Genomic DNA, 23,810 nt, shown 5'->3' with positions numbered 1-23,810 from the left:
TGTAAGTTGCTTTGGATAAAAGCTTCTACTAAATGGCATATATTATTATTATTTGTTCATCTTTGGTGGTTGTTGTGTGTCTCTGCAGGAGGAGGAGGATGTGGCAGCAGACAGCAGGAGAGACCAGGAGTGGCTGGACCAGGTCATGAAGGTGCTCCAACAAGAGGTCTGCTTTCAAGTCTGCTAGTGTTTTTAGTATTATCTACACTAGTTAGGATCAGTAGTGGAGGGTAAACGCACCTTTTTAGGGTGTGAAGAGTGTTACTTTACTCACCCCGAACGGCGATCAGAGTTCACCCACCAATTTGATTAACCACCGCATCACTGGTAAATATAGTTCAGCCATTGTGGTCTCACGTAGAGATGAACCAACAAATGTTTGTCTAAGTACAAAAAAAGTATGAATGTATGTACTTGTAAGTCGCTCTGGATAAGAGCGTCTGCTAAATGACTTAAATGTAAATGTAAATCACGAATGAACTAGTTACAATAGAGAGAAGAAAACACTGAGGATAGCAGAGTGTGAGTTGTGTACGAACACTGGTCTGTGTGTATGTGCTGTCAGCTCTGTGTGATCCGGTTCAGATTGAGTGTGTGTGTGTGTCCGTGTCATGTCAATTCTCGCTGCAGGCACTCATGCGTCGCGTCCTCACCACGACACACACCGGCTCTTCCTCTGACCTTTTCACCTCCCCTCACAGACACACACTGGCTCCACTCAATCCATGTTTTCCCCTCCAGCCGGACAGCTCTCAGCCCCCCACTCTACCACTGTCCTCCTGCATTCCTCCCCTTCCTTTCTCTCTCACTCTCTCATTGTCTCTCTCGCACTCTCGCTTTCTTTCGCACTCTCTCTCTCTCCCCCCCATCTCTTTATCCCCCCCGTCTTTTTCTCACTCTCGCTCTCTCTGGCTCAGACCCCAAGGCAGCTTGTTAGTGGGGAACTAAATATTGATTTGGCGTTGCTGTCGATGCCGGGAGAATGAGCGAGCGTCCACCAGAGACGGTCCACCGGCAGGCTGCTATCGATGTTTTCCGCAGGCAGAGGAGAGAGAGAGAGGGAGGAGAGGGGGATGACAAAGCTGAGACTAGCCCCCGGGTCCCGGAGGGGGCCACAGACACTGCCGTGATGACCCCCCTCCCTCTCTCTCTCTATCACTTTTTTTTCTATCCCTCGCTCTCTCACGCCAGACTTTCTATATCCATCCGCTTTCAAGTCTTTTTTTTGTGCTATCTCTCTCTCTCTCCCATTCTCTCTCTCTCTCTCTCTCTGGCTTAATAAACTCACAGTAACTCTAGAGGGACAAGGCTCTCTCTCTCACAAACACACACACACACATCAAGGGGAGTTTGTTGGCAGGTGAGATTTTACACCAGTAGTAGAAAAAGGAAGCCGACTGTGACTGTGCTTAGTTGTGCTAGTGGTGTGTACTGTACTCTACAGCATATGTCTCTGTTTCTGTGTCTTTGTCTCTGTGTCTCTATCTCGGTTTCTCTATCTCTGTGTGTCTGTCTCTTTATCTCTGTTTCTGTGTCCCTGTCTCTCTGTCTGTTTCTGTGTCCCTGTCTCTGTCTGTTTCTGTGTCTCTGTGGCTGTCTCTGTGGCTGTGTCTCTGTCTCTCTGTTTCTGTGTCTCTGTCTGTTTCTGTGTGTCTGTGGCTGTCTCTCTATCTCTGTTTCTGTGTCTCTGTGGCTGTGTCTGTGTCTCTGTTTCTGTGTCTCTGTTTCTGTGTCTCTGTCTCTGTGTCTCTGTTTGCCTGTGTCTCTGTCTCTCTGTTTCTGTGTGTCTGTCTCTGTTTGCCTGTGTCTCTGTCTCTCTGTTTCTGTGTGTCTGTCTCTGTGTTTCTGTCTCTGTGTGTCTGTCTCTGTGGCGGTGTCTCTGTGGCTGTGGCTCTTTGTCTCTGTGCCTCTGTTTCTGTGTCTCTGTGTCTGTCTCTTTGTGTCTGTCTCTTTGTCTCTATCTCTATCTATGTGTCTGTGTTTCTGTCTTTGTGTCTCTGTTTCTGCGTATATGTCTCTTTGTCTTAATATATGTATCTGTGTCTGTGCCTGTGTCTTTCTTTCTGTGTCTCTGTCTCTCTGTGTGACTGCAGGTGCAGGTGGAGACAGACAGTGGAGACCACAGGCAGTTGTTCCTTGTCAGTGTGCATCCTATCTTCACACACTGACACGTTGTCTTTAGAGAACTAAGAAGACATAATAGATACAGTTGAAGTGGGAAGTTTACATACACTTAGGTTGGAGTCATTAAAACTCGTTTTTCAACCACTCCACACATTTCTTGTTAACAAACTATATAGTTTTGGCAAGTCGGTTAGGACATCTACTTTGTGCATGACACAAGTCATTTTTCCAACAATTGTTTACAGACAGATGATTTCACTTATAATTCACTGTATCACAATTCCAGTGGGTCAGAAGTTTACATACACTAAGTTGACTGTGCCTTTAAACAGCTTGGAAAATTCCAGAAAATGATGTCATGGCTTTAGAAGCTTCTGATAGGCTAATTGACATAATTTGAGTCAATTGGAGGTGTACCTGTGGATGTATTTCAAGGCCTACCTTCAAACTCAGTGCCTCTTTGCTTGACATTATGTGAAAATCAAAAGAAATCAGCCAAGACCTCAGAAAAAAAATTGTAGACCTCCACAAGTCTGGTTCATCCTTGGGAGCAATTTCCAAACGCCTGAAGGTACCACGTTCATCTGTACAAACAATCGTACACATGTATAAACACCATGGGACCACGCAGCCGTCATACCGCTCAGGAAGGAGACGCGTTCTGTCTCCTAGAGAGGAACGTACTTTGGTGCGAAAAGTGCAAATCAATCCCAGAACAACAGCAAAGGACCTTGTTAAGATGCTGGAGGAAACAGGTACAAAAGTATCTATATCCACAGTAAAACCAGTCCTATATCGACATAACCTGAAAGGCCGCTCAGCCAGGAAGAAGCCACTGCTCCAAAACTGCCATAAAAATGCCAAACTACGGTTTGCAACTGCACATGGGGACAAAGATCGTACTTTTTGGAGAAATGTCCTCTGGTCTGATAAAACAAAAATAGAACTGTTTGGCCTTAATAACCATTGTTATGTTTGGAGGAAATGGGGGATGCTTGCAACCCGAAGAACACCATCCCAACCGTGAAGCACGGGTGGCAGCATCATGTTGTGGGGGTGCTTTGCTGCAGGAGGGACTGGTGCACTTCACAAAATAGATGGCATCATGAGGAAAGAAAATTATGTGGCTATATTGTAGCAACATCTCAAGACATCAGTCAGGAAGTTAAAGCTTGGTCACAAATGGGTCTTCCAAATGGACAATGACCCCAAGCATACTTCCAAAGTTGTGAGAAATGGCTTAAGGACAACAGTCAAGGCCATCACAAAGCCCTGACCTCATCCTATAGAAAATGTGTGGGCAGAACTGAAAAAGCGTGTGCGAGCAAGGAGGCACAGGACACTACAGGACTCAGTTACACCAACTCTGTCAGGAGGAATGGACCAAAATTCTCCCAACTTATTGTGGGAAGCTTGTGGAAGGCTACCCAAAACGTTTGACCCAAGTTAAACAATTTAAAGGCAATGCTACCAAATACTAATTGAGTGTATGTAAACTTCTGACCCACTGGGAATGTGATGAAAGAAATAAAAGCTGAAATAAATTATTCTTTCTACTATTATTCTGACATTTCACATTCTTTAAAGTGGTGATCCTAACTGACCTAAGACATGGCATTTTTACTAGGATTCAATGTCAGGAATTGTGAAAAACTGAGTTTAAATGTATTTGGCTAAGGTGTATGTAAACTTCCGATTTAACTGTACATCAATAGAAATGACAATATTCTAGAAAGCAGGCACCACTAGTCTCCACAGAACAACTGTTCTGTCTTCCTGTCATCCATTTGAGTTGCTCAGTGATCAGGAGAATGTGAAACAGTGAACACTATGGCCTGTCTGTCACCCTGCTGCCTGTGACAGTCGCACTAATAACAAGGCTTCCTTAACAGGGATATGATCTGCCCTGTTCCTCTACACTGCCCTGTCACCGCAGTTAAAAAGGAGAAGAGACAGAAATAGATAGAGCGAGAGAAAAAGGGCAGGAGAGAGAGATCCATGTCCTTAGCTGCCTGGCTAGCTGTCACTGGGTGTGTGTGTGTGTGTGTGTGTGTGTGTGTGTGTGTGTGTGTGTGTGTGTGTGTGTGTGTGTGTGTGTTGTGTGTTGTGTGTGTGTGTGTCCTGACTCCTTCTGCAGCAGCCCAGTCCTGTCACTGTCAGGCCCTAATGGAGCTGCCTGTGGGACAGCACTTTATTATCTCAGTGGCCCTGTCAATAGCAGAACCATCAGTCACCGGGCTGTCCGTCTGTCTACTGTGTCTGGCTCTGGGCCACAGCCACCACCACCCACCGCCCCGCCAGGCTCACTGTCACTGTCAACACCACACCAGCCAGCCACACGTCAACATAACAAGGACAGAGGGAGAGGCCCTGACACAGTGGCTAGTTTAGTGTGTGTGTGTGTGTGTGACAGAGAGTGAGGAATTGATTGAAGAGGTGTGTGTGTGTTTTGAGTGTGGAACTATTGTATTTTCAGGTTTGGTATGGTAGATGTATGGGTGATGGTGTTTGAACGCTGTAAATACTTTAATAAGACCACTCTACTGGTAATGTGTTCATGTGAATACTTTAATAAGACCTCTCTACTGGTAGTGTGTTCATGTGAATACTTTAATAAGACCTCTCTACTGGTAGTGTGTTCATGTGAATACTTTAATAAGACCTCTCTACTGGTAGTGTGTTCATGTGAATACTTTAATAAGACCACTCTCTACTGGTAGTGTGTTCATGTGAATACTTTAATAAGACCTCTCTACAGGTAGTGTGTTCACGTGAATACTTTAATAAGACCTCTCTACTGGTAGTGTGTTCATGTGAATACTTTAATAAGACCACTCTCTACTGGTAGTGTGTTCATGTGAATACTTTAATAAGATCGCTCTCTACTGGTAGTGTGTTCACGTGAATACTTTAATAAGACCTCTCTCTACTGGTAGTGTGTTCATGTGAATACTTTAATAAGACCTCTCTACTGGTAATGTGTTCATGTGAATACTTTAATAAGACCTCTCTCTACTGGTAGTGTGTTCATGTGAATACTTTAATAAGACCTCTCTCTACTGGTAGTGTGTTCATGTGAATACTTTAATAAGACCTCTCTACTTGTAGTGTGTTCATGTGAATACTTTAATAAGACCACTCTACTGGTAGTGTGTTCATGTGAATACTTTAATAAGACCTCTCTACTGGTAGTGTGTTCATGTGAATACTTTAATAAGACCTCTCTCTACTGGTAGTGTGTTCATGTGAATACTTTAATAAGACCTCTCTCTACTAGTAGTGTGTTCATGTGAATACTTTAATAAGACCTCTCTCTACTGGTAGTGTGTTCATGTGAATACTTTAATAAGACCTCTCTCTACTGGTAGTGTGTTCATGTGAATACTTTAATAAGATCGCTCTCTACTGGTAGTGTGTTCATGTGAATACTTTAATAAGATTGCTCTCTACTGGTAGCTACAGTACAAGCACACTTAGTTATTTCTAGGAAAAGTGTTCTGGTTATCTGCACATGGCTAGATCTTTATCATCTTGTCACCCCTCGCTACTGCCCTACAGTCGTGGCCAAAAGTATTGAGAATGACACAAATATTAATTTCCACAAAGTTTGCTGCTTCAGTGTCTTTATATATTTTTGTCAGACGTTACTATGGAATACTGAAGTATAATTACAAGCATTTCATAAGTGTCAAAGACTTTTATTGACAATTACATGAAGTTGATGCAGAGAGTCAATATTTGCAGTGTTGACCCTTCCTTTTCAAGACCTCTGCAATCCGCCCTGGCATGCTGTCAATTAACTTCTGGGCCACATCCTGACTGATGGCGCCCCATTCTTGTATAATCAATGCTTGGAGTTTGTCAGAATTTGTGGGTTTTTGTTTGTCCACCCGCCTCTTGAGGATTGACCACAAGTTCTCAATGGGATTAAGGTTTGGGAAATTTCCCATTTTGGCCATGGACCCAAAATATCGATGTTTTGTTCCCCGAGCCACTTAGTTATCACTTTTGCCGTATGGCAAGGTGCTCCATCATGCTGGAAAAGGCATTGTTTGTCGCCAAACTGTTCCTGGATGATTGGGAGAAGTTGATTCGGAGGATGTGTTGATACCATTCTTTATTCATGGCTGTGTTCTTAGGCACAATTGTGAGTGAGCCCCCTCCCTTGGCTGAGAAGCAACCCCACACATGAATGGTCTCAGGATGCTTTACTGTTGGCATGACACAGGACTGATGGTAGCGCTCACCTTGTCTTCTCCGGACAAGCTTTTTTCCGGATGCCCCAAACAATCGGAAAGGGGATTCATCAGAGAAAATGACTCTACCCCAGTCCTCAGCAGTCCAATCCCTATACCTTTTGCAGAATATCAGTCTGTTCCTGATGTTTTTCCTGGAGAGAAGTGGCTTCTTTGCTGCCCTTCTTGACACCAAGCCATCCTCCAAAAGTCTTTGCCTCATTGTGCGTGCAGATGCACTCACACCTGCCTGCTGCCATTCCTGAGCAATCTCTGTACTGGTGGTGCACCGATCCCGCAGCTGAATCAACTTCAGGAGACGGTCCTGGCTCTTGCTGGACTTTCTTGGGCGCCCTGAAGCCTTCTTCACAACAATTGAACCGCTCTCCTTGAAGTTCTTGATGATCCGATAAATGGTTGATTTAGGTGCAATCTTACTGGCAGCAATATCCTTGCCTGTGAAGCCCTTTTTGTGCAAAGCAATGATGATGGCACGTGTTTCCTTGCAAGTAATCATGGTTGACAGAGGAAGAACAATGATTCCAAGCACCACCCTCCTTTTGAAGCTTCCAGTCTGTTATTCAAACTCAATCAGCATGACAGAGTGATCTCCAGCCTTGTCCTCATCAACACTCACACCTGTGTTAACGAGAGAATCACTGACATGATGTCAGCTGGTCCTTTTGTGGCAGGGCTGAAATGCAGTGGAAATGTTTTGGGGAGATTCGGTTCATTTGCATGGCAAAGAGGGACTTTGCAATTAATTGAAATTCATCTGATCACTCTTCATAACATTCTGGAGTATATGCAAATTGCCATCATACAAACTGAGGCAGAAGACTGTGAAAATTAATATTTGTGTCATTCTCAATACTTTTGGCCACGACTGTACACGTCCTCTCACAGACAAATAAAACATTGCATCTCATTTCGTCCTCTCTCCCTCTCTTTCTTTGCCGCTCTCTTTCTCTCCCCCTCTTTCCCTCTCTCTCTTTCCCCCTCTCTCACTCCCTTTCCTTCTCTCTCCCGCTCTCTCTCTCGCTCTCTCTCACTCATCTGCTCTCCACCCGGTGGCTTTTAATGAAATAAAGCCCAATATCTCTCAGTAGAACACCATCTTAGGCTCCTACTGTATACACACACACACCTACCCAGCTCCACTGGTGTTCCCCTCCTCTCATAATAATTTACTAGCCAGGGGGCCCCGGACCCACACCAGCCACTACACACCACCATGAATAACACAGCACTAAGATGTAGTGTCTGAAGACGTGCCCTGTGCCACAGGGTGTCTAGCCAATCACCAGCCCAGGGAGAATGGGGTTGAAATGGCCCAGGCCCATATTGATTTAATTGCCTTGGTTTATTTGTGGCATCCTAATTATTGACTGGAGCTGAGTTTAATGGGCCTGGTTTTATGAACACGGGGAAATGACTGCATATATGGTCCTCTGCCTCCCAAATAACACCCTATCCTCTATTTAGTGCACTACTTTTGGCCACTGCCCTATTGAAAATAGAGAATAGGGTGTGATTTGGGACACGCATATGGCCTTCAATCTGCAGTTTGTTTGGCCCATAATGAACTGCTCCCCGTCCCTCCCTAGATCCTCTTTCACACTCATTTTAAAGCTACATTCTGGGATTTGAAAAACAACAAAACAGAAGCCCTGTTGAATTGAAATGACCATTGAACAGAGTCCCAGATCACAGACTGTAGCTTTAACCTTCTACTCAACCCTCCTGACAGCCCCCCCCCAAAAAAACATTTGAAAAGTCGTCGGCGCACTGCCCTTTACGACCGCCGATTGGGAGGACGCTCAAGTTTTACTAGAGGGTGGCGGAAGCTGGTGTGATATTGAGCGGTAATATTTACCCTTCAGTACCCTCGGGGGAGGAGTTTGGTTGCTATAGGCACTGCACTGTGTCAACCCAGGGTCCATTAAGAGAAGATTAACTTAATATCTTTACTGTAGTGTACTCTACATATCTGGGCCTGTATTTCAATCAAGAGCCCTTAGACAACACTACTTTAACTGAGACTCAGCGATATGACGTTGCCACGAGCAGCACCGCAGATGAGCGTGATGCAAGACTTTGCTCTCACTTTATTTTTTATTTAACCTTTATTTAACTAGGCAAGTCAGTTAAGAACAAATTCTTATTTACAATGACAGCCTAGGAACAGTGGGTTAACCGCCTTGTTCAGGGGCAGAACGACAGATTTTTAACCTTGTCAGCTCGGCGATTCGATCTAGCAACCTTTCTGGCCCAACGCTCTAACCACTGGGCTACCTGCCGCATGTGCATGGGGGCGCCACACATTGCTACAACGTGATAGCTACGGGACCAAAACAGCTGAGAAGTTTAGCCTCGCGTTTCAACGCTCCTAGTTGTTGCGGAATTCAACCCGATATTCCTGTTTACTTAGTGCATGGCTGAGTCTACCTGTAAACATTGCTGTTTGTTGAGGCTGTCATGTGACCCAGACTAGTGTCCTGTCCAGGGGGTGTACTTGTACATCAAGCTGCCTCACGCTACAGAAACAGCAGATAGACTAGTGTCCTGTCCAGGGGGTGTACTTGTACATCAAGCTGCCACACTCTACTGAAACAGCAGATAGACTAGCGTCCTGTCCAGGGGGTGTACTTGTACATCAAGCTGCCTCAAGCTACAGAAACAGGAGATAGACTAGCGTCCTGTCCAGGGGGTGTACTTGTACATCAAGCTGCCACACTCTACTGAAACAGGAGATAGACTAGCGTCCTGTCCAGGGGGTGTACTTGTACATCAAGCTGCCTCAAGCTACAGAAACAGGAGATAGACTAGCGTCCTGTCCAGGGGGTGTACTTGTACATCAAGCTGCCTCATGCTACAGAAACAGCAGATAGACTAGTGTCCTGTCCAGGGGGTGTACTTGTACATCAAGCTGCCACACTCTACTGAAACAGCAGATAGACTAGCGTCCTGTCCAGGGGGTGTACTTGTACATCAAGCTGCCTCAAGCTACAGAAACAGGAGATAGACTAGCGTCCTGTCCAGGGGGTGTACTTGTACATCAAGCTGCCTCATGCTACAGAAACAGCAGATAGACTAGTGTCCTGTCCAGGGGGTGTACTTGTACATCAAGCTGCCTCATGCTACAGAAACAGCAGATAGACTAGTGTCCTGTCCAGGGGGTGTACTTGTACATCAAGCTGCCTCAAGCTACAGAAACAGGAGATAGACTAGCGTCCTGTCCAGGGGGTGTACTTGTACATCAAGCTGCCACACTCTACTGAAACAGCAGATAGACTAGCGTCCTGTCCAGGGGGTGTACTTGTACATCAAGCTGCCTCAAGCTACAGAAACAGGAGATAGACTAGCGTCCTGTCCAGGGGGTGTACTTGTACATCAAGCTGCCTCATGCTACAGAAACAGCAGATAGACTAGTGTCCTGTCCAGGGGGTGTACTTGTACATCAAGCTGCCACACTCTACTGAAACAGCAGATAGACTAGCGTCCTGTCCAGGGGGTGTACTTGTACATCAAGCTGCCTCAAGCTACAGAAACAGGAGATAGACTAGCGTCCTGTCCAGGGGGTGTACTTGTACATCAAGCTGCCTCATGCTACAGAAACAGCAGATAGACTAGTGTCCTGTCCAGGGGGTGTACTTGTACATCAAGCTGCCTCATGCTACAGAAACAGCAGATAGACTAGTGTCCTGTCCAGGGGGTGTACTTGTACATCAAGCTGCCTCATGCTACAGAAACAGCAGATAGACTAGTGTCCTGTCCAGGGGGTGTACTTGTACATCAAGCTGCCTCATGCTACAGAAACAGCAGATAGACTAGTGTCCTGTCCAGGGGGTGTACTTGTACATCAAGCTGCCTCACGCTACAGAAACAGGAGATAGACTAGCGTCCTGTCCAGGGGGTGTACTTGTACATCAAGCTGCCTCAAGCTACAGAAACAGGAGATAGACTAGCGTCCTGTCCAGGGGGTGTACTTGTACATCAAGCTGCCTCACGCTACAGAAACAGGAGATAGACTAGCGTCCTGTCCAGGGTGTGTACTTGTGCATCAAGCTGCCTCATGCTACAGAAACAGCAGACAGGCTCCTGTGAACAGTTCCATCTCACACAAGCCAAGGCATGTGCAAGGCTACTTACTTACATACTCAACCGAAACCATTGTAACTTTTGAGTCAAGCACCGCCATGCCCAAACAACAATATTACCAACTTCTCAAACGTGTTTGTTTGTTGTCAACGCTGGCTTAGTGATGGCGGATATCATCTGCAATTATTCTGCAGTTGGCAATTATTCTGCAGTAATGACAAGGAACAGCGATGAGCTCCAGCTAGTGTTGTTCCTTCAGAAAGAAGTGACTCTAATGAAGCCTTGTTTAATGATTGGGCTAATTAAATCAGCAGTGACTGTGCTGTGTGAAGGGGGGGATTCTCAGACGTTGTACTGTAAATGTGCCAAGGCAGAGATTGTGGGGACAAGGGGCCCTAGGGGAGGTGGGCGACTGGGTTTGTGTGACGAGACCAAAGTAGACTATAACCTTCCTCTCTGTGTTTACTGTGATCACAAGCTACATAGTTTATTCAGACAAAGACGCTGTACACTAATAGAGTTTGGTTTAAGTTGGCCAGTCAAGATTATTCTGGAACTGCATTCATTAATTATTTTCCTCGGTGCTCTACACTGGCCGACTTTGTTGAAGTAGGCACACAAAAAGGGATTGATGCTGAAAGTGGATATTCTAAAGTGAGTTAGCATATAGCTTGGCTGTTGGACAGGGCTTGGGCCTCATTGAGTAATGTTAGCCTGTTATGATGGCTCATTGGATAATCTTAGTCTGTTATGATGGCTCATTGGATAATGTTAGTCTGTTATGATGGCTCATTGGATAATGTTAGCCTGTTATGATGGCTCATTGGATGATGTTAGCCTGTTATGGTGGCTCATTGGATAATGTTAGCCTGTTATGATGGCTCATTGGATGATGTTAGCCTGTTATGGTGGCTCATTGGATGATGTTAGCCTGTTATGATGGCTCATTGGATGATGTTAGCCTGTTATGATGGCTCATTGGATGATGTTAGCCTGTTATGATGGCTCATTGGATGATGTTAGCCTGTTATGATGGCTCGATGGATAATGTTAGCCTGGTATGATGGCTCATTGGATAATGTTAGCCTCAGTGGAGGCTTCTGAGGGGAGGACGGGTCATAATAATGGCTGGAACGGAGCGAATGGAATGGCATCAAACCATGTGTTTGATGTTGTTGATACCTTTCCACCTATTCTGCTCCAGCCGTTACCACGTGCCCATCCTCCCCAATTAAGTTGCCACCAACCTCTTGTGGTTAGCCTGTTATAATGGCTCGTTGAGTAATGTTAGCCTGTTATAATGGCTCGTTGAGTAATGTTAGCCTGTTATAATGGCTCGTTGAGTAATGTTAGCCTGTTATTATGGCTCGTTGAGTAATGTTAGCCTGTTATTATGGCTCGTTGACTAATGTTAGCCTGTTATAATGACTCGTTGAGTAAAGTTAGCCTGTTATTATGGCTCGTTGAGTAATGTTAGCCTGTTATTATGGCTCTTTGAGTAATGTTAGCCTGTTATTATGGCTTGTTGACTAATGTTAGCCTGTTATGATGGCTCGTTGAGTAATGTTAGCCTGTTATAATGACTCGTTGAGTAATGTTAGCCTGTTATTATGGCTCTTTGAGTAATGTTTACCTGTATATTATGGATCATTGAGTAATGTTAGCTTGTTATGATGGCTTGTTGAGTAATGTTAACCTGTTATGATGGCTTGTTGAGTAATGTTAGCTTGTTATGATGGCTCGTTGAGTAATGTTAGCCTGTTATAATGGCTCGTTGAGTAATGCTAGTCTGTTATTATGGCTCGTTGAGTAATGTTAGCCTGTTATAATGACTCGGTGAGTAATGTTAGCCTGTTATTATGGCTCATTGAGTAATGTTAGCCTGTTATGATGGCTCGTTGAGTAATGTTAGCCTGTTTTTATGGCTCGTTGAGTCATGTTAGCCTGTTATTATGGCTCTTTGAGTAATGTTAGCCTGTTATTATGGCTTGTTGACTAATGTTAGCCTGTTATGATGGCTCGTTGAGTAATGTTAGCCTGTTATAATGACTCGTTGAGTAATGTTAGCCTGTTATTATGGCTCTTTGAGTAATGTTAGCCTGTTATGATGGCTCGTTGAGTAATGTTAGCTTGTTTTTATGGCTCGTTGAGTCATGTTAGCCTGTTATTATGGCTCGTTGAGTAATGTTAGCCTGTTATAATGGCTCGTTGAGTAATGTTAGCCTGTTATAATGGCTCGTTGAGTAATGTTAGTCTGTTATAATGGCTCGTTGAGTAATGTTAGTCTGTTATAATGGCTCGTTGAGTAATGTTAGTCTGTTATAATGTCTCGTTGAGTAATGTTAGCCTGTTATAATGTCTCGCTGAGTAATGTTAGCCTGTTATAATGGCCCGTTGAGTAATATTTACCTGTATATTATGGATCATTGAGTAATGTTAGCCTGTTATGATGGCTTGTTGAGTAATGTTAGCCTGTTATGAGGGCTCATTGAGTAATGTTAGCTTGTTATGATGGCTTGTTGAGTAATGTTAACCTGTTATGATGGCTTGTTGAGTAATGGTAGCTTGTTATGATGGCTTGTTGAGTAATGTTAGCATGTTATGATGGCTTGTTGAGTAATGTTAGCCTGTTATGATGGCTTGTTGAGTAATGTTAGCCTGTTATGATGGCTTGTTGAGTAATGTTAGCATGTTATGATGGCTTGTTGAGTAATGTTAGCCTGTTATGGTGGCTTGTTGAGTAATGTTAGCCTGTTATGATGGCTTGTTGAGTAATGTTAGCCTGTTATGATGGCTTGTTGAGTAATGTTAGCCTGTTATGATGGCTTGTTGAGTAATGTTAGCCTGTTATGATGGCTTGTTGAGTAATGGTAGCCTGTTATGAGGGCTTGTTGAGTAATGTTAGCCTGTTATGGTGGCTTGTTGAGTAATGTTAGCCTGTTATGATGGCTTGTTGAGTAATGTTAGCATGTTATGATGGCGTGTTGAGTAATGTTAGCCTGTTGTGATGGCTTGTTGAGTAATGTTCGCCTGTTCTGATGGCTTGTTGAGTAATGTTAGCCTGTTATGATGGCTTGTTGAGTAATGTTAGCCTGTTATGATGGCTTGTTGAGTAATGTTAGCCTGTTATGATGGCTTGTTGAGTAATGTTAGCCTGTTATGATGGCTTGTTGAGTAATGGTAGCCTGTTATGAGGGCTTGTTGAGTAATGTTAGCCTGTTATGATGGCTTGTTGAGTAATGTTAGCCTGTTATGAGCGCTCATTGCTGAAGAAAGTCAAACTACTGTGAAACAGCACCATAACAGTCAAGTCATCAAGATTTGTGATAGGATTACACACTTCAGTATACTGGTATGGTGTGTTTCTGCCAACAGGTGTAAAAGGGTTTCAGCAGCGTTGCAGCTTTTGTGTGGATATAACCTTAATGTATTTATACCTGAATTGTGTCTGTGATGATCACCTCATTTCCACTCCTAATGAGTGAAAAACAAAGGCCTGCCGTAGCGTTGCTGAAGCGTTTAATATGGGTTGTATTTAGGTCAGCTCTAATAACACAGGTTGCACAAACCTGATGATGTTTCCCAACTAAATATCAACTCAAAAATAAGGCAAAGATTTTTAATTACAGTATCTATGGCCCCAAGTGTCCAATTCCCTTTCATATCAGTCTCCCGGGGCCCTAAAGGGGAGAATAGAAAGGAACACGGCAACGAGAGAGAGAAAGAGAGAGAGAACCGTAATTACCAAGGAGAAAGAAGGAGAAGAAGAATAGACTTTGGTGATTTTTTTCCTTTTACTCACCTGAGTTTTTTTTTTTTTTTTATCTGCATGTGACATATTCATTATCGGGATAATCAAATGCAGACTTTTTTTAGTAGGTCTTGGGTGCTTTTGTGTGTTGTTGTTTTGTTCCTTGTTGTTTATTCCCCGTTTGATAACTTTGATTTCAAACAAAAGTGAGCAGATCAAAGATCATAAAGTGTTTCCCTGTGATCATGTAAAGTAGCTCCTTCCCCGCGGTGGCCTAGATTGGAGGTGTCTTATCGGCGCTTTATAAATGACGGTAAAACATATTGTACCAGGAACATATTGTACCATTTCAGTGGTGTATGCAAGGGCCCTGGAGAACAAGCATTGAATCTAAAGCATTTTTAAATCAATCAGTCCACCAATCAGTCAATCACATTTCTAAGAGGTACAGATCACCCTGCTGCAAGAGAACATTGCTGCAATGCAACAAATAAGCGGTGTTGTTACCGCTCCTTTGTCTCTGTCGCCCCCCACCCTCTTTCCATTTCTATCTAGACTTCCACACTAACACCATGCATGTCTACCTCTCCTCACACAAATTGGGCCCTCGAAACCTGCTAACCTGTTCCGAGGGAGAACAAAAAGCGTGTGAATGATCGATCGGTTAAGGGAGGTGTTGTGCACATAATGGCATCTAACGCACAATGGGAGCCCCGGTGTTGTACCGCGAACGGCTCCCCGCCTCCAGCGGCGCCCCAGGCACTGGAATAACAGTGTCATTTAATTGGTCTGGTAAAACCACCTTTACGTCGCGCCCCCGGCCACCTTATATTGTCTCTTGTCAGTCTCTCAACACACACACACACACACACACTCAACACACACACGCAGACTTTCAACGTGGGTAGCTTAGCACGTCAGCGCTAACAGACCGGGCCGTGTTGATGAAAACATATCCAGACAATCGCTCTGGTCTGCAGGGCCTATTGAATAGTGATGGGGGCTAGGGGGAAGGTGTTACAGGCTTTGGTTTTTCCATTTATATTTCGGGGTTGGACGTTAGCATGTTGGGCGCACCGATTGGTGTCACCTCGTTAGTCAGTATGTGTTACACCTGTGCTGGCTTGTCATCCCGTTAGTCAGAAGGTGTTTCACCTGTGCTGGCCCAGTTGATATCTAAAAAAAACTGTAATATATCTGATCTTCCCTGTTTTTGTTTTGCTCCACTTTTTGGTTAACTTCCTGTCTTTAAGTTTGGTTGGGGTTTTATTTTGTTTGTCTCTTCTGGTGGGTGTCTTTTAGGGCCCAGTTGTTGTTGCTAGTTAACAATTTGGTACGTTCCCCAGCAAGAAACCAAAAATTGTCACTCAAACAGAAGGTGGAACTAACAAAGAGTCACTGACAAGGAACAAAACAGGTTCTAGGACGGGTTCTGAAAGACATTCATGGGGTGTCCACTGAAAAGGTGCAAGCTGCCCTAGGGGCCCAGGGCCCCTGTAAAGCAGCGGTTACATAGTAATGACAGGTCCTAGCGGTCCCTCTGGTGCCATTAGAGAGAGCAGGCAGAGACATGGGTGCAGTGTGTGTGTCGCTCCAGGGCCTGTGTTCACCTGCCCCAGGTAGCAAGCTCTGTGTTTGATCTCACTGACTGTCACAAATGTAACCCATACGGCTACTAAAAGAAAACGCTCCGTGCAGAAGTACAGAGGCCCTTTTGCCAGAATACACACAGCATACAAACCAGATAGGTCACCTCTGTGAATAAGGAAGGTTGTGTTTATGTAGACTATGAGTTACACACACTTAAGCCAGACTAGACTGAGGTACACTTCTCAATCAGTATGTTTACCTTTATTTAGCCATATCAATCATAGTTATCATTATGTGGTCCTCTGTAGCCCAGTTGGTAGAGCATTGTCCTTGCAACGCCAGAATTCCCGGACCACCCATACATAAAATGTAAACACGCATGACTGTAAGTCTCTTTGGATAAAAAGCATCTGCTAAATACCATATAGTAATACCATATATATCATCATTATGACCCTCTCGGTCTCCTCTCCCATAGCCCTGTGCTGTGGAGTGTTGTCTCTGCAGAGAGGAGCAGAGAGGTGTCTCAGCAGTGGTAGAGGAGACTCAGAGGAACAGAGAGGTGTCTCAGCAGTGGTAGAGGAGACTCAGAGGAACAGAGAGGTGTCTCAGCAGTGGTAGAGGAGACTCAGAGGAACAGAGAGGTGTCTCAGCAGTGGTAGAGGAGACTCAGAGGAACAGAGAGGTGTCTCAGCAGTGGTAGAGGAGACTCAGAGGAACAGAGAGGTGTCTCAGCAGTGGTAGAGGAGACTCAGAGGAACAGAGAGGTGTCTCAGCAGTGGTAGAGGAGACTCAGAGGAACAGAGAGGTGTCTCAGCAGTGGTAGAGGAGACTCAGAGGAACAGAGAGGTGTCTCAGCATTGCGTGTGTGCGTGACAGACAGAAAGAGCTAAATAAACATCCCGAATGTGTAACTTCTGTATAATTCCTCCAGTAAGCCACTTCAATTCACTTTCAAGATCTGAGCGTGAAGAGAACCTTTAAGCTCCAGTACTTAGTACTAATCTGGTTTACATATTTTATGATTAAAGCATAATACAACTTTTTATGAGTTTCAGAGCTAAGCGAGCTTCAGTCCACTACTACTCAAATCTGGCCACAGCGAGACTTTAAAAACCCCACTACAGGATGAATAGGTTTCCCAGCGTTTCAGAGCGGATGCACGGAGTTGATGTGAATATTTATGTGTGATATATCTGCCTTTGATCGCCATGGCCTGATTTCCATAAAGTCCTTGTGTCGGTTTTGAGAGGCAAGAGGAAAAACAAAATTAGCCGGGGCGCAGAGGTTAAGACTGCCCCCTCTCTCTCTCCCTCGCCTGCAGCAAGGAAACCACACACACATACACAGTGAGAGAAACCCAAACTATTCCTCTCAACTTTAACACTGAGTGCAACTCTCATTAGTCTAGAGTCCTCCTCTCCTTTCGTATACAACACTGAATGTTCACTCAGAGAGCATGCTGACTAGCAGAACACCAGTATGTACATTACAGAACCAAAGGTATGTGGACTCCTGCTCATCCAACATCTCATTCCAAAATCATGGGCATTGATATGGAGTTGCCCCCCCCCCCCCCCCCTTTTTGCTGCTATAACAGCCTCCACTCTTCTTGGAAGGCTTTCCACTAGATGTTGGAACATAGGTGTGGGGACTTGCTTCCATCCAGCCACAAGAGCATTAGTGAGGACATGTGCTGATTTTGGGTGATTATACCAATGGGGTTGAGGTCAGGGCTAGGTGCAGGCCAGTTAAATTCTTCCACACCGATCTCGACAAACCATTACTGTATGGACCTCGCTTTGTGCACGGGGGCATTATCATGCTGAAACAGGAAAGGGCCTTCCCCAAACTGTTACCACAAAGTTGGAAGCACAGAATCTTCTAGAATGTCATTGTATGCTGTAGAGTTAAGATTTCCCTTCACTGGAACTAAGGGTCCTGAACCATGAAAAACAGTCCCAGACCATTATCCTATTATTATTTCCTTGTTGCAAAGGTGGCATCCTATGATGGTGCCACGGTGAAAGTCAGAGCTCTTCAGTGCGGGTGTGTTTGCCAGTGTTTGTCTATGGAGATTGCATGGCTGTGTGCTCGATTTTATACACCCGTCAGCAACAGGTGTGGCTGGAATAGCCAAATCCCCTAATTTGAAGGGGTGTCCACATACTTTTGTATATATAGTGTACCTCAGCACATCCTAAAATAACAAAGTGCTCAGCTGTTCCTTTTTCATTAGTGCGAAGTAATCTGTTTTTAAGAAATGCTTTGTGGAAAACACTAAACATGGACCAACCCCTCTCTCTACTGCCCCTCTCAAGGCCCACCTCTCTCTACTGCCCCTCTCAGGCCCAACCTCTCTCTCCTCTCTATACTGTACCACAATAACAACAAACCTGCCCTCTGAAAAGATGCCAAGTGTCAAAAAGCACACTTTAACTGTTCTGTGTTTTTTCTGTCTTCTTTCTCTCCCCTCCCCCTCCACAGATCCCCTCTGCTGCTCTCCTAATGGAGGTGCTGTGTGTGAAGATGAAGGAGAGGAAAGTGCTGACAGAAGCGCTGGCCGCGCTCACAACACCAGTCAGCGAAATCGCCTGACTCCCACTCCGGGGCTGAGGGCTGCGGCTGGGAAAAACTGTCATCCTCTCCTCCTCTTCTCTCTCCATCCCTCCTTCGTGCCCAGGCCTTTCTTTCTCAGCGGGGGCTGAGTTGGCCAAGTCGACCTGAAGTTGCTCTCTGTGTGTGTGTGCGTGTGTGTGTGCGTGAGCGCGCACGTGTATGAAGTTGCCTCCACGCCGCGCTTCCAGAACCAATATTTACGAGAAAAGCGCTGTCGACTCACTCCGAGCCACTCGCTCACGCAGCGGTCTAGTGCCGTGCCGGGGCCCAGCCTTTGTAAATGAGCCCCCAACATCTGCGTTAGTGGTTAGCGCGCTCCATCTGCGAGACAGGGCCCTTTAGCGTCAGGCTAATTTACAGTACAGAGACAAACGCTCTCTTTCTCTCCCTACTCCAAACGCCATCCTGAGGTGATGATAACATTATGCTTACGTTTTTACTTCAAGTTAGACATGATTTGTTATGGTTTTTTTATTTAGATATTTTCAGTAATTTATTGTGGATCTCAAGGACCCCCCAGGGTGCTCGGAGTGGGACCTGACCCAACAGTGCAGACTCAACGAAAGAAAAAGTACACTCTTAAAGTAAGAAGCAGACATACTCTCTCTCCTCTTAGGATATACTGGACTCAAACCCGACACATGCATTCCATGTCCCATTTGGACCGATTGGATTCCATTGTTCCATTCACGTTTCAGTGACCAAATGCTCTTAACGTGAATGATATCATAAAATATACATTTTGTTTGTTATGTCTAGGTGTATTGTGAGATGTATTTTATTTACATTTGTGTGTTCACTTCATATTGTATTCTGCAATAGGTAATTATGTTATATTGTTAATTGATTGAAACTGAATTTAAATAAAAGTGTGTTGCCAATTGTTTTATTTTTACACTATGGAGTCAAGATTATTGATACGTCACATTAAAGTTGCATTGTGCAGAAATCTCTCCACCATTTCCTGGTTGCTAAAACTCTAATAGTTCGCCTAATGTCAGTTTATGTAACAAAATAAGATAGTATAGTGTAGAGAATCATTGTACCATCTAAACCGCTGTGAAATATATTTTCCATAACCAAAAATATTGTTGTTTCAGCTGTTTAAAGCTAGTGTACAAAACCGAAAGTAAAATACACAAAAACAAACTTAAGAACGGGAAGCATAGAACAGCGCACATAGAACGGATTTACCACTTCTTAGACTTGCTTTCAAGTGGAATGATGGATCTATAACTCACATTTCTATTGCACGAAAAGTTACATATTGCCACTTTAAAAGAATTATTATTTTCTTGATGCATCATGTGCTGCAATGTTTTCATGGCCAGAATGTACTGTTGGGTCAGTGGTTAAAGACCAAATCATTTTTATATCCAGGCTAGTCTCGTTGAGATAAAAATATATTTTTAAAGCGAGACCTAGAACTGTAGCTAATAGAAAGACAGTAGTGTATCTAGACTCTGTCCTGCCTTGTTGACAGTGATGGACCATGATTCAGTTTCTCTATTGGACGGGCGGAGGCGGGGCTCCCTGTCTCCCAGATGATTGACAGGCGACTGGTAGACCATCAGCATGGTTTCCGACGGTAATGAGCGACCCCCACTGTTGACTTCATTAACGAGGGTCTTCAGTGGGCCACACACACAAGCAGCCCAGTGGTAGAGAGGGAGCAGTCTCACCCTTGACGTACCTCTCCAGCCCTTTTATGTTTCTCTCTTCTCTTTCTCTTCTTTTATTATTCATAGTGAATATCAAACCGTGATCTGGGTCTCCTCTGTCCTTGAGCAGGAGTCCTACACCCGAGACCACCACACTTCTCCCTCTCTCTCTCTCTCTGATCATGTCTTCCTCTCCTCCTTTCTCACCCCTTTGTTTTAAATTATTCCTTCTCCCTCTTTTTTTAAGTACAATTAACAACCTTATGTAAAATCATCCATTCAGGAATTAACAAGAAATAATTCAACTTTTTATCCCACCCCCCTTTCAAATATATGCTAATGATGTCATTTTTTTCCTTTATCTTTCTATAATAAAGGGTGGATTAGCCCAGGACTGTCTCTCCAGCAACACAGGGACCAATTTAGCTGTGATCCCGGGGAGCACTATGCCCCAGTGGTTAATTACCATTCATTAACATAGTTTGCATCTTTTATTCTCCGTCGAATACCCAGGAGCGAGCTATTGTCAATATTTGTCCCATATAAATTTGTGCTTGGTTTCTCTCCTTAGTCACTGTCCTCTGGCGTAATGCTGCTAATGACAAACATTAATAACTGAGAAATCCAGCGTGCAGTGGGGATGATACAAGAACAGAGGAAGGAGGGGGGGGCGTGTAGTGTAGAGTCGCACAAATTAGCATGGAGACCCTTTTTATTTTATTCTCTCTCTCTCGCCGTCTTTTAATGCATAGTCAACATGTTTGCTTATACCCGCACCATCCGGCCCTGTCTGCTTGACACTCAGCCTCTATTTATGTGACATATTCAAATGACTACCCAGAAACCGCTTGGGTTTAATTAACCTGGTCTTGGCTCCCTGTGCTTCCCCCCCCCCCCCCCCCCCCAGTGAAGACGTTAAGAGATCCTGAACGCACCCTTCACACTCCTGCCTTCCCCTGTGCTAGCCCTCGTACCACGTCCACACGCTCCCCCCATCCTTCGCTCTATAGGAATGGAGAATTAGAGCCATCCACTTGTCGTTTTTTCCCCCTCCCTCTATCGCTTTCTCTGTCTTCCTCCCCTCTTTCGCTCTCTTGTACAACTCTCATTAAGGGCAGGTCTCCGAGGGGAATTACTTTGATCACTAGTTCCAGTTGCGAAGTTTTCCCTCTCCTTCCTCTTTCTTTTATTCCTCCCCACGTGATCAACTCTGTGGCATTTCTTTTTCTTTGCCCTTTCTTTATTTAATCCACCTGTCACAGTTATTTTTTCCGCAGAGCTTTCCTCTGGGGTTGCTCCTCTCCTGGAGGGGGTAAGAGGGGGCCAGGGTCAGGAGTTGACTGGGAGGCCGATCAATGATAGGGGTTGAGGGGTGTGGTAGTGTCTCGGGGCACCCCTGGTGTGATTACGAAATCCCCCCTATGTCACTTGGGTGGGGAGCGCTGGGAGAAAGCAGGGGGGCCAAGGAGTACAAAGACTGAGGTGGATCTCAGCTGCCAATCGCCGCAGCTTTCAGCCCATCACAATTAGCCCTCCGCCTCCCTCTCCTCCTCACTGCCTCCCTCCTCACTGCCTCCCTCTCCTCCTCACTGCCTGCCTCCCTCTCCTCCTCACTGCCTCCCTCCCTCTCCTCCTCTCTGCCTCCCTCTCCTCCTCTCTGCCTCCCTCTCCTCCTCTCTGCCTCCCTACTCCTCCTCACTGCCTCCCTACTCCTCCTCACTGCCTCCCTCTCCTCCTCACTGCCTCACTCTCCTCCTCACTGCCTGCCTCCCTCTCCTCCTCACTGCCTGCCTCCCTCTCCTCTTCACTGCCTGCCTCCCTCTCCTTCTCACTGCCTCCCTCCCTCTCCTCACTGCCTCCCTCTCCTCCTCTCTGCCTCCCTCTTCGACACCAGTGTAACAGGAACCAGGAGCCTGAGAGAAACAGCCTCCAGTGAGTTGACTGACTTCCCCTTTTCTCCCTGACACAGTTTCTCTCCCTGCTTCTCTCAGCACCAGGAGATGGTCTGGCTTTGATATGACAGACAACCAGACAGACTTGGCTCACTGTTTAAAGTAATAGGTGTGTCTGTGACTCTCAGCCAAATGCATTGTCAAATGTATAATGCAGCATGTTTACTGTACTGTTGATTCTCCCTTGTGAATCTTGGAGAAAAGGAAGTGTCGCGTTGGGTTTTCTTTGTCTACTTTTTGGATTTAGATCGCGATCCAATGAAAATAATTGCTACCGTACGATAAAGATGTACACTGACCGTCAACACTGCATTTCAAGTCTGGCTCATTACGATCATCTAGTCTCAGATCTTAACCGTTCAGGGTCTTTCACATGAGGACAGATAAAAGGAAAGGAAACAAGGAAGGAGAGGGAGCCATTTTAAAACTATTGAGATACACCCCAGCTCATATTAGGACCAGTCTCCACAGTATCAAGTCATGTTCAATGTCACCTCTCTTTCTCTCTATGGTGAAGAGGAGGACAGGAGGACTGCAGCTTCCCTCTGGTCCTCTGAGGAGGTGGATTAGACGGCCAGATCAGCTCTCTACTGTCTCTTCTCTTTTCTCCCCGGGAGCTCAGTCAACAAAGGCAGCCCAGGACATCAGAGGCAGGGCAGTGCTGAGCAGGGCTTAGTCCAGCCTGGGAGGAGAGAGGGATGAGAGAGAAAGGAGGGGCAGAGAAAGAAAGAGAGGAGGAGAGACTGAGAGAAAGACTAACGGGAGATGCAGAGTGAACGAGAGAGGCACAGAGGCTCCAGTGGCTGTACTAGGAATCCTTAGAGGATAAGGCCGTGGAACTCTCCCCAGAAGCAGTCTGCTATCCTGTCTTTTGCTCTTTTGTTTGACAGAGCATCAGAACCCAGCTCTACTCCCCAGGTGTACTAGAGGGTTTTATTTGGCCCCTCGCTTCCCACGAAAAGGGCCACATCCAAAGATAATCTACCGCTTTTTATGTTGTCTGTGGAGTGGATAGGAGACTTGCTCAACTATTAGATAGATCAGTGATGAGTTTATATGATCTCTCTACTAGAGAAGAGATACTGATCATGATGTTTCATCTGGAGAGCACGATCAAATCCCTCTTGGGGTTTCCTCCTATTGGAGAGATATCAGAGGGCCGACTTGGCTTCCAAAACTGGTTTCCTTTCATTTTATTGGCTCTGTGGGGTTCTAGATTGCTGTAGATGAAAGAGAGGAGACGAGGAGAGGAACTGTTGAGAATGAGATGCACCCCTGGACTGGTCTTGGTTTGGCTGTAGACTTTCTCCGTGGGTCTCGTCTTAGTGAGTGACTCTGATAGCTACTTCACTAGTCTTTCGTTATGATATCTGTACAATGGAAATATATTGCTCATGTTTTGTTTAAGTATGATTGATTATTGAGCAATATTTGTATATAGTACCATGTCCAGTGCATTCGGAAAGTATTCAGACCCCTTGACTTTTTCCACATTTTGTTACGTTACAGCCTTATTCTAAAATTGATTAAATAAATGTTTTTACTCGTCAATCTACACAATACGTTTTTGAATTTTTTTCTAATTTATTAAAAATAAAACCTGAAATACCTTGTTTACTTAAGTATTCAGACCCTTTGCTAAGAGACTCGAAATAAAGCTCAGGTGCATCCTGTTTACATTTATCATCCTTGAGATGTTTCTACAACTTGATTGGAGTCCACCTGTGGTAAATTCAATTGATTGGACTTGATTTGGAAAGGCACACACCTGTCTATA

The 23,810-nt window shown here is 44.9% G+C and overlaps 1 protein-coding gene across 1 annotated transcript in view; it reads left to right on the top strand.

Annotated features, from left to right (window-relative positions):
* Window positions 1–19,315, top strand: part of cntln (centlein, centrosomal protein) — a 143,468-nt gene extending 124,153 nt beyond the window's left edge. The window contains exons 26-27 of the mRNA XM_038999095.1: window positions 89–166; window positions 18,289–19,315. Of these exons, the coding sequence (XP_038855023.1) occupies window positions 89–166; window positions 18,289–18,399 (189 nt within the window). The 3' untranslated portion in view covers window positions 18,400–19,315. The remainder of the gene's footprint in view (window positions 1–88; window positions 167–18,288) is intronic.
* The last annotated feature ends 4,495 nt before the right edge of the window (window positions 19,316–23,810 follow it).

Source organism: Salvelinus namaycush, chromosome 8 (genome assembly GCF_016432855.1).
Source record: "Salvelinus namaycush isolate Seneca chromosome 8, SaNama_1.0, whole genome shotgun sequence".
Taxonomy (NCBI): domain Eukaryota; kingdom Metazoa; phylum Chordata; class Actinopteri; order Salmoniformes; family Salmonidae; genus Salvelinus; species Salvelinus namaycush.
Note: the sequence above shows the minus strand (reverse complement) of the source record. Positions and strands in the feature narration are given on the sequence as shown.